This window comes from Perkinsus marinus, assembly GCF_000006405.1.
Source record: "Perkinsus marinus ATCC 50983 genomic scaffold scf_1104296958712, whole genome shotgun sequence".
Classification (NCBI taxonomy): domain Eukaryota; phylum Perkinsozoa; order Perkinsida; family Perkinsidae; genus Perkinsus; species Perkinsus marinus.
In genome coordinates this window covers 841927-855210 of record NW_003206658.1, presented here as the reverse complement: position 1 = coordinate 855210, position 13284 = coordinate 841927, and the positions used below count along the sequence as shown (strand labels likewise).

Below are 13284 nucleotides of genomic sequence, written 5' to 3'. Positions count from 1 at the left end.
AAGAAAAGTGCAATATAGAAATGTAACACCCTGTGTGGGTTGGAGTTCGACAAGAGCGGAATACCTGGAGACAACGCCTACATGCGTTGTAGGAGTGAACTGGCTCGTCGTATGGTTCGTGGACTGCGGCGACACCACACCAATGATATCACATCAGAGAGATCGGTGCTAATCCTGGACGAGTTGGCTGCAATCCATAACACGGTGCTCGATGCACTGTCGGATAGCATCAGCGCTGTGAGGACGTCACCTGGAGAGAGTTCGGGCATCCGTCCCCCGTTTGGGGGGATGCCTGTCGTGATCTGCGGGGATCCCTGCCAAATTGGTCGGATAGAATTCCACTCTAGTGACATCTATCCAAAGGAAAGCTATCCGACCAAACCCTGTTGGCATAGTCAGACATGGAATGCGATGAAGGCTCGAGTGTTCTACCTCACCAACTTCCATCGTGGTTCCCAAGACGGAGATTACTTCCGCATGCTTTCAGAGATCAGAAATGGCACCAGAGTGGAGAATGGCGTTCCGGACTTCACTGCTTCCTCTATGAAAGTGCTCGATGGGATACGTGACAGGGAAGGTGGTGATAAGGCGCCGAGGTAGCAAGCAGTGAAAGTCATCCATAACTATAACTTAGCAGCATGGCGTAGTCGGAAATTTCGAGAACATGATACCACAGTGTCCATGTGCTCATCGTAAACGTATAGAATATCATATAATAGTGTCCATGTACTCATCGTAAACGTATAGAATATCATATAATAGTGTTCATGTACTCATCGTAAACGTATAGAATATCATATAATAGTGTCCATGTACTCATCGTAAACTATAGAATATCATATAATAGTGTCCATGTACTCATCGTAAACGTATAGAATATCATATAATAGTGTCCATGTACTCATCGTAAACGTATAGAATATCATATAATAGTGTTCATGTACTCATCGTAAACGTATAGAGTATCATATAATAGTGTCCATGTGCTCATCGTAAACGTATAGAATATCATATAATAGTGTCCATGTACTCATCGTAAACGTATAGAATATCATATAATAGTGTCCATGTACTCATCGTAAACGTATAGAATATCATATAATAGTGTCCATGTACTCATCGTAAACGTATAGAGTATCATATAATAGTGTCCATGTACTCATCGTAAACGTATAGAATATCATATAATAGTGTCCATGTACTCATCGTAAACGTATAGAATATCATATAATAGTGTCCATGTACTCATCGTAAACGTATAGAATATCATATAATAGTATCCATGTACTCATCGTAAACGTATAGAATATCATATAAGGATGTCCATGTACTCGTCGTTAACTCCAATCCCCTCTTTCAGGTTCGAACACACGAGCATATGCTTAACAAACGGTCAGGCCGACCTTTATAACTGGAAGCATCTAGAGCAGATCGAAGGGGACGAAATAGTATTCCCTGCGGTCGATCAGAAGACTCCTCATACTCCGAGAGACTTTAACGTAGAAGAGGTATCATCTTTGGGGTACCGCACTCATGTCACGCTGAAGGTGGGATGTCGCGTCATGACCACGATCAACCATCCTAACGGAACCTATGCTAATGGGCCACAAGGAGTAGTCACTCGGATTGAAACAGGACTTACAGATGATCCTAGAGTCCACATCCTCCTAGACGGTGAGAGCAACGCCATATTGGTATGCCGTGAACGATACACTCTATCCAACGAACACGGCGAAGCGGTATTTATAAGAGATCAGCTACCGATTATGGTTGCAGCAGCAATGACTGCCCACCGTACGATAGGTCTCACACTCAATGGTATCTGGCTCCATCTTCCGTTTAAGAACCGATCCAAGAAGCGAGAAGCCGACGAGATTGCATTCTGGCAACAGGAATGGCTCGAAGGATGCATCTACACAGCATTATCAAGAGTTGGTTCACGACAAACTGTGAGAGTGGACGGCTTACGCAGAGCTTCAACCAGCCAGACTCTTAACCCCATGTTCACGATGGGCACCGACGCCCTAGAGTTCGACGCCTGGTGTAGGTCTCAGAACAGCCTCATAGACAGCCCAACATCAAGATGCACTGATCCATCGTCGACATTCCCTGAGCCAGACAGGAAATTGATGGGCGATATGAGAGCCACGCTGGACAGCCTCGTCAAGCATATGGAGGATGCACCAGCTAAAACGGCGGAGCGTGTGTCAGTTCAGCTCGAAGCGGCCATGTCACGGACGTTACTATACAACCACTTTGCTACTCTATATACGTCGAGAACGAATGCAGGTAAAACTTCGATAAATCCAGTGGTCTATTGCATGAGTCGGGGCGACTTACGAATGGTTGTCGAAGCCTTATCGACTGAGCATCAGTGGGAGTTCTATGGTCAGCTCGACGAGTATCTCAACATCACAGTCTCTCAATCTGACGGTCCTGACGATGAGAAGATACTAGAAATTGCCAAATATGTAGGAGATACTCAGTACACAAACGCGAATGATGATGATAATCGACCCAGAACCTCATACTCCAGGACCGGTAACGCAGATGCTGTAGACGCCGCTCGCCCAACAGTCGAAGCATGCTCGGCTGCTGTCACAGATGCGAGAGTGTCTGATCAAGGTATAGGTTCCCAATCTCCTTACATGGAAGAGCCAGACTCACCTCCAACTGACGACAGTGATGTACTAGGTAATAACGATGATACTAGCTCCTGCATTAACTCTGAAGGAGAGGCGGCTGACTTCGACGAGCTCAGCGAAATGGCTCAGGCTGATGCAGGCTCAGGAAAAGATCGTTTCGAACAGCGAGCCTTCCTGATATGCGAGGGATCGATTCATGACGTCGTGGTGGCCTACCTCGCCGAATGTCCACATTACAATCTAACGCGGACAACTATCGATCGCCTGAAGTCTGGGAGAGCAAGTTGCATCCTAGAATGCCAACGCAGCGTTTCTTACCGATTCTCTCAGAAGACTCCGATCTCTGGTAGCAAGCCGGACTGGCGTTGTTGGCCTCAAGATGCCTGTCCTCTGCGTGAAGTATGTGTCGTAGCTCGGAACGGTAACTGCTACTTCTACGGTGAGGCTTCTGCGCGTGCCTCAAGAGAGCAATGGCGCTCTCACGCCCATATTCCTGGGAGCACTCGCTGCAGGTCGGCATTCATACCACCACCAATAATAGACGACTGGTTGGCTCTGATCTCCGAAAGCCCAGGAATGACCCGAGGTGACCTAATCAACTGGACAATGAGGAAGCATCTAGATGGTGGTTACCGTGGATCAAGACACACCTTCGAGTTTATGGTGGCCAAGAAGCTCGAGAGCGAGAGTGAGAAAGTTCGGGCGGTGATGAGGTCCCTCAGGCCCGGAGGCAAGAGCGGCCTCAGCGTCGAGGCGTTCATAGAGAGCTTGGCTCCATTGCGATGCTCTATAGAAGACCTCGTCCACCGAGTCAAGCCTGTCATCATGGAGCTCACAGTGATCGGTGAGGACATACTAGATGAAGAAGCCGATCGAAATCTTCTCGCCGCCGATAACTGCCTGGTTCTCGGAGACATCCTTTGTACGAAAGAACGAGCTGATAACGGTCGATTCGTAGTGAACGAGTTCTGCATGGTAGCCACGAGCGCTCGGATGCTGAATAACATGAGGAACTGTGGCACCATTGGAGTGGACTGCAGTTTCAACATAGTACTCGCAAATATGGCCATAGTGGTGGTTTGTGCTCTTCCTAGAGGAGAGACTGCACTACCAGTTGCTCTGGGACTTGTACATGCCGAATCTGCATCGTCTGTGGCCCATTGTCTGCGCCAGATCAAGAATGCTGCAGTAGCGTTGTGCCTGACCGAGAGTGAGCCTAGAGAGGTGGTCATGGATGGCTCCGCGAGCATACATGCAGCTTGTGAGTCCATTTTCAACGATTTCGATGTCATAAGCTGCTTCTTCCACGTGGTGAAGCGAGCACGGGAGGCCAAGGCTAAAGCTCGTCTACCGAAGGAGCTGTGGGGAGAGGTACTCAGGGACCTGACATCACTAGCGTGCACAACCAGCCGTATAGAATGGGAGATAATAACGAGACTATTCATCGAAAAATGGACTAATGGTAATACCAAGTAGTAACGAGAAGTATTACATATATCCACTCTCAGATCGTCCGAATGACCTCACAGCAATCGACAAAACAGCAGTATCCGACTTTCTCACCGATTTTGGATCATACTTGGATGAGGGACACTGGCGTAGCCAATGGGGTGCCTACGCAGGAGAACGATGTGGTCCTAGAACCAATAATGCGGTAGAGAAGTTCAACCGATTCATCAAAGAGCAAGTTACCGACAATCGGCAGCGAAGAGCACTGCACGAGTTTTCGGCCTACTTGAAGGACACTGCGGCATGGGCAAGACTGTCCCGCTATGGGCACGCTACGAATAAGGGTCTCATCACCGTCAAACATCGTCGCCAAGCAGCAGCTCTGATCGCCAATGGTCTAATGTGCAGAGTTCCAAGGACCTGGCAAGGGCCAGATGGAGTCGAATACCACGAGGGAGAGCTATGGATATTTGTTAGAGACAACAAAACCTGTTTACCCCAAGGACGCACTCTCCCGATGCATATCATATCAGAGGGTGACTTTGGCCGATCTGCTAAACGCTTCATCACCTCAGACTATTCCACCTTCGAGGATGCACGCCAACTCCGTAATACCTTCTGCTTGGTTTCGTATCCCCGATTGCGTTCAAGCTAGTCTAGGCGTCCACTACCCATTACTGATACTACCCTGTCCACAAACTTGATACATCAACGCAACTAAATAAGTATAGAAAAATCATGGTATAGGCTAAGACGACAGGAATCATATCCTGTGTATCACTGTAATGAGGTGATAATCTTGGAGCGTTTCGAGGCAGCATTAGATGACTCTCCGTCGGTTGTTGACCTCTTCTTCAAGTATGCTTTGATACCATAGTTATCATCATCCTTACCCTCCTTAATTCCACCCCATTTGTTTATATACTTTTGTATATCGAACTTCCTCTTGCATCCATCATATGTCATGTAACGTATCTTACCAAATATCGGACGTTCAGCCCATCCTTGGTCATGAATACCACCAATACTCCAGGCACAACCAACATAACCATTGGGATCTCTACCATCTAATTCATATTTATCGTTTAAATAGATAGCAAACTTTAATGCTTGTCTAGGATTCTCTGTCCATTCGAGGATCTTCTTACCCCAATACATACGTAAATAGCCATGCATCTTACCAGATTTAAGCATCTGATTCTGACAAGCATTCCATAGCTCATCATGTGTTGAAGCCTTCTCCAACTGACTCAGACTATATACATACTTTCGTTTATCGGCCTCATGATCCTGTAGAGTCTTCTGAGCCCAATTATGGAAACCTTCAAATCTATCATAATTCTCGTTATAGTAGCAGAAGTTATCCGCTAGTTCACGACGTATGAATGCCTCCTCAATAAAAGCATCTCTATCGGGTTTAGGTATAGACTTCGCCTTAGCCACCTCCATAACAGCTCTTTGTGGGCTCACCATGCCGTAGTGGAAATATGGACTTAAATCAGAGATAGCATTCTTGGTAGGATCATTACGGAATTGGCTATATCCCTTCATATTCTTAATAAAGGTGTATAAATGCTCAAGACCAGCATCCTCACCAGGCAACACCTTAGTAACTGGTTTAACACCATGATCGAGACCGGCCAACAGCTGCTGCTCATTATCTGATAAGAGCATATCAAAGCAGGCCTCTGATGTGATCTCGAAATGGGCACCATCATAATGGTATGGATGCTTATGTAGAGTGGGGAACTCCGTAGAGTAGGTATCCCAGTTGCGCCAGAGTCTAGGCCTTATTGTTCGAGCCGCGTATTCGAGTTTATCAGAAGCGACCCAACAGGGAACAATATTATGAGCATCAACCTGATCGAACCTGATGCCCAACCTCTCTGCTTCTTTTATAAAGGCATCCTCCCAAGCTTTATTGACCTTGAGTGGTGTAAAGTCAGTGACCACATGGCTGCATCCAAGCATAGTGACCATCTTACTTAGGGCCTTAGGGAAGTCCTTAGAGTAATCGACTCGGAAGGATATACCCTTATCTCGTAAATTCTTTGCTAGCACCCTTAGGCCACCAACCTTGAACACATGTTGTCGCAGTCCTCCACCAAGATACCCTATTGCTAAGTTGTAGACTACTAGTAATGGCTGCTTCCCTTCTAATGCAAGATTCTGTGCATACAGCAGTGCCCAGTTATCCATCGATCTAATCTCTCGACTCATCCAATATATAACTGGAGTAGTAGGCTGCTTATCAATGATGCCATTTGGAGGGGTATATAAACATCGGACCCGACCTGAGTGTATGTGTGGTGATGATGATGATGCTGGACTCATACAACAATAGACTGATGCCTAGAGAGGAGGAAGTAGTAGTAAGAGAATGGTCGTCATCATACTCTCTAACGATTGATTAGTCGTTACTAACACTACACCTGATGATGAGAAATCCTATGATAATGATGATGTGCACTAGAGGACATGCATGGTGTATTAGCAGGAATCAGTGATCTCAATAACTTCTTCCATTCTTGATTCGAGAGCAGCAGCAGGCCGTGAACGCTTTAGATCCGGAGACTGTATGGATGCTCTCCTGACACTAGGACATTAATAGGACACTTCAACTTCATCAACTACTACTACTACCTCTCATCATTAGCGGCCGATTCTGCCACAAGATCTTGCCTCTTACGTTTAGGTATAGGGTTACTGTATGATGAAGGATTTGTAGTAGTAGTAGAGTAGGGGAAGGGCTCAGTTGGTGGAGGGAATGTACCCTTAATGGTAGAGGACATAGAGACGAGTGATAGACCTAAAGGGGGAGACTATAGTCATCGATATAATCATACTACATATGCCTTACCATGAGCAGGTCTACTCAGGTCCATAGAGGGTTGCTGCTGCTGCTGCTGAGCTGTGTTATGATGGTGAGGGTGGTGGTGGTGATTGGTAGTCTTAGCAGCTGCCTTAGCTGCTTTATTCTTTACAGCTAATTCAACTTGAGCAATGATACCCATTATACGATCTCTCATCCCAGGCTTGATAACATCCATAAGGTAGTGATAGGCTTTGTATGCCAGACTCCCTTCTTGTTTAATAGAACCATCATTGCACTTTCGACGACTCTTCCTATTATTTCCGTCTTCCCTATGATAATACAACTGCTATTACTACCCCCTCACCACTACTACTGATATCCTACTGAGTAGCAAGCATGAATTGCCGAGCCCAATAAAAGAATGGTAATTGATCGCTGCCTAAGACCTCTTCATCATCCCATCCACTAGGCATACCATGAACCATCACACATGCTAGGAGAGCCCTATCAAAAGTAAGAGCAGCAGAACCGAGCAGTGGACTATTGCTATCTACCTATCGTGTGTCTCACGATTCCACCAAGTAATGGTAATCGGTTCATGTGTATTCGAATCAATGATAGTGAAGTTATTAATCCTCTCTATGAGCTCATCCAACTTCTTCTTAAAGACATCTTCTAATGTCAATGTCGACTAATAAGAATAAGGTAAGTCGTAGGTACTCACTTTCTTACTACTTGGGCTGGTGGGTTCGGGAATTTACCAAACACACTTTGTAGACTTGCTTTAACTTGCATTTCCTCAAATTCCTCTATCAGACTAGTATACCCATCCTTCCCTATGAGAGGAAGTGTTTCTTTGCCGTCTAAGCCGATATCAACCGAAGTGAAGGGTATGAACCTATAACAGTTAGTGTACCATGTTTAGTAGTATTCATATACTCCTACATCACGTCATGGAATGGATTCTTAGGAGTATCCTCAGCTCTTTCCGAATCCATCCTTAGACCTCTAGCAAGCTCCCAAAGATATACACAGGCAAAGTCGATACAGTCCTGAGCCTTTAACGAAGGGCTTTTACGGCTAATTGAACCTAGTGATACATCACTTGGGAGAGATACTCAAAGAGTACCAAGTTCCTCCATAGCTGCCTTAGACCAAGACTTGAGCTTAGTACATCCTACAAAGCGTGCTTGTAGTGCCTTATCATCTACATGCATAATGGATGATTTATTATATCCTCCCTAGTATCCTACTTTTGATCCCTTGGGAGGAGCTAAAGATGTAATCCCAGGCGCTAATCGCATCGAACTTGCCCTGATCGTCCTCGACGAGATCACCACCCAATGGTGATGATATCTTATCATTCAGAGGCTTTCGAAAGCCAACCTTCGTACGAGAATTGCTGTACACGGGACGGTATTCCCCTAGTAGATCGAGGAACTGAGTAATGATGATACCGACGATGATGATAATGATGATGCACCATACTAAAGTAGTAATGAACGTACAGTAGACCAAAGCTGTTGAGGTACTCCAAGCTTCCTTATGATCTTCACCATTGCTTCAGTCCTACCATACTTCCCCCACTTCTCTAATACTGGTGGCTCAGCCTCAACCTTCTTTCGACGGACAGCATCAGCCTTAAGTCTAGCTTCTGCTATAGCTGCTGCCTTCTTCAATGGCATGAATGCCTCTTGAATGACCCTTAAAGAGGGGGGGATAGTAGTAAGTGGTGGTGGATGATGATTATCACCTCATCTCTACTTCAGTAAAGCCCCGACTTATCCTTAAACCTCTTGTCATAATCCTCCCTAGTGTTACAGTCATCTCCCCAAACTTATTATCAGAGTTATCCATGTCAGCTGCTTTGCATAAATTCAGCAAATAGTTGATAATCTCCCTCTCGCCCCAATCGGTACTAAGCTTTAGTTCTTCTAGTGAACCTGGATGACCGAAGAGTGCCCTTGAACTACTGTGGCCAACACCGAGCTGCTGACACTGCCTACTAGTTAGATGGGGATACCAGTTCATTGAGCTGCTCTGATAGAATACGAGTACCCGTAGTATATGATGGAGGTGAAGCATTCGTAAATACTGTCGTGCCGTCTAAGAGGAAGAAGTCTACTATCCATCACTTGGTCATCAGCTATATCCACCTCCTTAGCGCGGTTCCGATGATGACTACTACTGCTGCCCTTAGATGATGCTGCGAATGATAGGCCTGCATCTTCAAAGGTCTTGGTATTGATAGGCTCATCATCAGGATGCTCATCCAATGTGCACACTTCGTCTCGAGCAATGCATCGTAAGACCTCAAGATAGGCCTTAGTCAGCTTTAATACTCCACTCGGGGATGCGTAACTAGAGTAGATAACTAGATGATGAATAGAGCTAGATGATAAAGACCTCTGAAGGGTTCTCGGTACAACTGTATCGATAACCCAGGAACACCATTCATTTACTTCACGTAGACTAAGTATATCCTTAGGCATGATGGATTCAGACCTCCAAGGTGGTGGCAGGTTCACTACTTCTAACAAATTTGAGCAAGTACTGTTGATGATGTTGATGATGATGAGCTTACGAGGAGTAGACATCATAGTAGATGTTCCTAGAGGTAAGCCTAATGACCCATGGCTCATTGTGGTACTCAGTGGTACACTACCCATCCCTGGTATAGGAACTGGATCATCTCATCATCATACTACTACTACCTGCTTTAGATGGTGGCATGGCATAGGCAGTCTTGGAGTGTTGGACTACAGGAGAGGGATGCATCGGCATCGTCGATGAGGGACTAGATCGACCTGCAATGCACAGCAGCTCAATACAGCTACTAAAGATAAGTAGATCTCCTTCTCCTACCACTGCTTATAAGAGGGACTAAGTCTGCCTTAGTCCCCGGTATCTTCCTTATCACCGGATCAAATAGAGTCGGTGGTACTCCATGACGCAAAGTAAGTCTCACAAAAGCCTAAAGAAGGGTACCTCCAACTCTGATGATGATGATGATGTTTACCCTGAGCAGATCCTTAGATCCTGATTGATCCTGATCAGCAGAACTGCTAGTCCATATGTTTATATCCTGAGCCTCCTTCCAACCTCGCCACAATGCTTTTACTCGTGAGATAATAAAATCATTTGAAGGGGGAGGGAAATCCTCATCATACCAAACCTATCAGCAGCAGAAGATTTCCAAATATGATAACGACCAAGAACTATGAGTCATTGTACATGTAGCTGCTCTAGTCGATGCTTTAGGGAGGTATATGGTATAACCCTATGAGTCGCCTTCTTCCTCAATACTGTATGTAGACCACTACCAGCAGCCATCGCCTCTAAAGATGAGGCGATATACCATACGTCTGTGTTATAACATCCCTTAATAACTAACCTATGAGATCTCTATCATCATCACAGGTCCACCATTGCCTTATACGTGTAGTAGCCACAGTCAAGGCACTCCTCTTCATCCACTTAGGCTCATTACTAGTATTCACATCATACTCATTATCCCCACTACGTCTTATTAAAGCTGAGCTGATAAATCTATGGTATTGATCTTTACGTTGAAGCCATTCAACTTCACAAGTCCCATCAACATGTCTCTCCTTCAATACAGCTGATTGCCATTCCTCATCTACTCGATGGAATGCTTCTACTCTAGTCCCGACCCGACACATCCTCATCGTAGCGACCTCCTCCTCCTCATCATTCTCGTGACCTCTTGCTACTGATGTGACGATGAAGGGAGTATCAATGGATGATGGTAATGATGGTGCCACTAGAGTGACCAAGCCATGTATGGCATTCATAGTATCTATAGACATCATATTATTAAGGTAAGAGAGAAGCGAAGTACTTAGCATCTTCTGAGCCTCTTCAGCTGCTTGATCAATGTAATCCATCTTCTCCTCCATCTTCATACTGCCATCAACTAGCCTACTCCATTGAGGGAATAGATAGGCCACTACTGGTGACACATTGCTAGTGAGTAACGTTCCTATACCATTAAGTATCACCGTATACTCAGTGTCCACACCACCACTAGTTGCCCTCCGACCATCTTGTTTAAGGCGTTCCCATAGACGAGCCCAACAGCGCTCATTGGTATTAGTAAGAGAGGTAGTAGTGGTAGTGTTGAGAGTATCGGCAACTGCCTTGAGTAAAGGGATGTCGAGAAGCCATTCAAGCTGGTCAAGAAGGGTATTCTCTCCTCTTGTTGAGCTAGCAGTTGATGCTCCATCTGGTACATAATCCGAATCATCATCCTCCTCCTCATTGTTCACGTTACGCTCCGCTAAAAGGACTATAACCTTTATCAACAGACCTACAAATGGACATGATCCAATAACCCTAGCCTATGATACTCACCAATGAATGATAGCATGAGGACCTCACACAGTACCTCATCCACCACCATTGGACCACCATCACCTTCATTACTACTAGGTGCCTTAGGTGTATCCCTACCATCTTCCTCACTATCACTCGAAGATGATGATGAAGAGGCTTCTGATGGGCTCCGCTGTGGGGGCATATCTTCTTGGGAGCCTGTATGGATTACATATGTTAAGGTCCATCAATACTAATGGACCTACCGATGATGTATGATCTCATAGCAGACCAGTGACCATATGCTCCTGATGTAAGAAAGTCCTTCAATCTATGACGAGTATCTTTATCAGTCCATGGTGTACTAAGATAATACTTGATAATGATAAGGTCATCATCATGAGTACCCAAGCTTCTGTATCTTATCCATCGCTACTTGTTGAGCATAGGTAAGCTTATCCACACGGGCTGCACTCGGGCCTCCATCCATTCTCTTGTAGTCTGCCCAAGATGGCTGTACATAACTAACTACATTCTTCCGTCTACTCCCTGGATCTGATCAAGACCGTTGAACTCTATTGTTGAAGGAGGATCAAGATGATGATGACCTACCAACCAACCCTTGTGATACTAGCCTATCAAAGTCCTCCCCAGCAAGCTTCTGCCAGAAATCGGCATCATCAACATTAACCTGATGTTATCGAATATGTCAGGATACAACAAGTGTGATGATAATGATGATGACCTACTCTCTGTGATGAGGGCATGTCTCTATTTACTCCCTCATCATCATCCTTCTCGAGATCGGCTACATTAGCTACAAAGGTAGCCTTGGAGAATGCGCTTTTCTGTCCTCCTGCCACCACTGTACCATACCTATTAAACAACTACTCTTCTTCTTGCAGGAGGGGATAGATACCTGACAGTCTTCGTCCTTTCACTAGATAGGATATCGTCTATAGATGCTGCAAGGAAGCCATCAGATGTACTCTGTTGGTTGCTGTTGTTAGCATCATCATCCTCAAAGGCTGCATAGGCACCTATAATCAGCAATCGATAATAACAACCCTTGTAACTGCTGATGATACTCACCTCGTCTGATAAGGTCTTGAAGTTCCTTCTTAGATAACTCTAATTTAGAGTTCTTAGTGACACCAGACATGAGTGCTTGCTCTAATCCAAGTTTCTTAGAGGCTACATCAAACATCCTCTCCTCATAGCTATCTCTCGTTATTAAACGATACACCTTCACTTCCTTCTTCTGACCAATACGATGGCATCTGCAATAGTGATCCGACCGACCGAGCGACGACATACATGATGAGTGACATCATCATCATGACATACCTAGCCTGAGCTTGCATATCATTCTGGGGATTCCAATCAGAATCATAAATAACCACAACATTAGCAGCAGTAAGGTTGATACCAACCCCACCAGCTCTTGTTGATAATAGGAATATCCATGGCATCTCTTTGTTAGATGCTCCATGTGATGATTGTGATGAAGTATCGTTAAATCGATCAATAGCTTCCTGTCGTTGAGTCCCCGATACATTACCATCTAAACGTTCATATTTATACCTACAGTGAAATGATTGTAGAATCATGACCCTGATGATGATGGTATATGACCCTTTCCATAGTAGATAGTCCTCTATCACATCTAATGCTCTGGTCATCTGTGAGAAGACCAAAACCTTCTGTTGCGTCTCCATTAGACGAGGTAATAACTTGTCTAGGAATACCATCTTGCCAGACATCTCAACTAAGGACTTCATCTCTAACTCCTTAGGAGTCATATCTGGATCTGATAAGAAGGATTAACTATACACGATTAACTAAATGATGATAATGACTTGATGATTGATTAGACTGTATATGAGCCTCCTCTACATCATCCAATAGATATGGATGAGCCAAACACTTCCTCAGTTGCATACATATATTCCGATACTTAGAAGTATCAATAAGACTACTACAACCACCACCACCATTCTCAGCAGCTGCCAACTGACAGAAGCTCTTCTCATATACACT

The 13284-nt window shown here is 45.0% G+C and overlaps 5 protein-coding genes across 5 annotated transcripts in view; 1 reads left to right on the top strand and 4 right to left on the bottom strand.

Moving 5' to 3' along the window:
* Positions 1 to 477: 477 nt before the first annotated feature.
* Positions 478 to 4121, top strand: Pmar_PMAR011734 (hypothetical protein; the record flags this gene model as incomplete). The annotated part of the gene is made up of 3 exons (XM_002773826.1): positions 478 to 596; positions 1361 to 2625; positions 2695 to 4121. 3 exons carry the CDS (start codon positions 478 to 480, stop codon positions 4119 to 4121), a joined length of 2811 nt encoding a protein of 936 aa, XP_002773872.1.
* Positions 4122 to 4871: 750 nt separating this feature from the next.
* Pmar_PMAR011733 (Deoxyribodipyrimidine photo-lyase, putative) lies at positions 4872 to 6314 on the bottom strand (the record flags this gene model as incomplete). Its single annotated transcript, XM_002773825.1, has 1 exon — positions 4872 to 6314. The coding sequence occupies one exon, from the start codon at positions 6312 to 6314 to the stop codon at positions 4872 to 4874; it is 1443 nt and encodes a 480-aa protein (XP_002773871.1).
* Positions 6315 to 6584: 270 nt separating this feature from the next.
* On the bottom strand, positions 6585 to 8766 carry Pmar_PMAR011732 (hypothetical protein; the record flags this gene model as incomplete). Its single annotated transcript, XM_002773824.1, has 11 exons — positions 6585 to 6684; positions 6738 to 6903; positions 6955 to 7238; positions 7294 to 7413; positions 7464 to 7600; positions 7645 to 7807; positions 7855 to 7999; positions 8039 to 8116; positions 8163 to 8349; positions 8418 to 8613; positions 8663 to 8766. The coding sequence occupies 11 exons, from the start codon at positions 8764 to 8766 to the stop codon at positions 6585 to 6587; spliced, it is 1680 nt and encodes a 559-aa protein (XP_002773870.1).
* Positions 8767 to 10438: 1672 nt separating this feature from the next.
* On the bottom strand, positions 10439 to 11774 carry Pmar_PMAR011731 (hypothetical protein; the record flags this gene model as incomplete). The annotated part of the gene is made up of 6 exons (XM_002773823.1): positions 11652 to 11774; positions 11511 to 11608; positions 11284 to 11463; positions 10772 to 11239; positions 10584 to 10729; positions 10439 to 10492 (listed from the first exon to the last, which is right to left on the bottom strand). Exons 1-6 carry the CDS (start codon positions 11732 to 11734, stop codon positions 10439 to 10441), a joined length of 1029 nt encoding a protein of 342 aa, XP_002773869.1. The 5' UTR covers positions 11735 to 11774.
* Positions 11775 to 11836: 62 nt separating this feature from the next.
* Positions 11837 to 13284, bottom strand: part of Pmar_PMAR011730 (chromodomain helicase dna binding protein, putative) — a gene marked incomplete at both ends in the record, with an annotated part of 1999 nt that continues 551 nt past the window's right edge. The window contains 7 exons of the mRNA XM_002773822.1: positions 11837 to 11935; positions 11994 to 12120; positions 12164 to 12284; positions 12337 to 12524; positions 12592 to 12828; positions 12880 to 13048; positions 13104 to 13257. Coding sequence (XP_002773868.1) covers positions 11837 to 11935; positions 11994 to 12120; positions 12164 to 12284; positions 12337 to 12524; positions 12592 to 12828; positions 12880 to 13048; positions 13104 to 13257 — 1095 coding nt within the window. The remainder of the gene's footprint in view (positions 11936 to 11993; positions 12121 to 12163; positions 12285 to 12336; positions 12525 to 12591; positions 12829 to 12879; positions 13049 to 13103; positions 13258 to 13284) is intronic.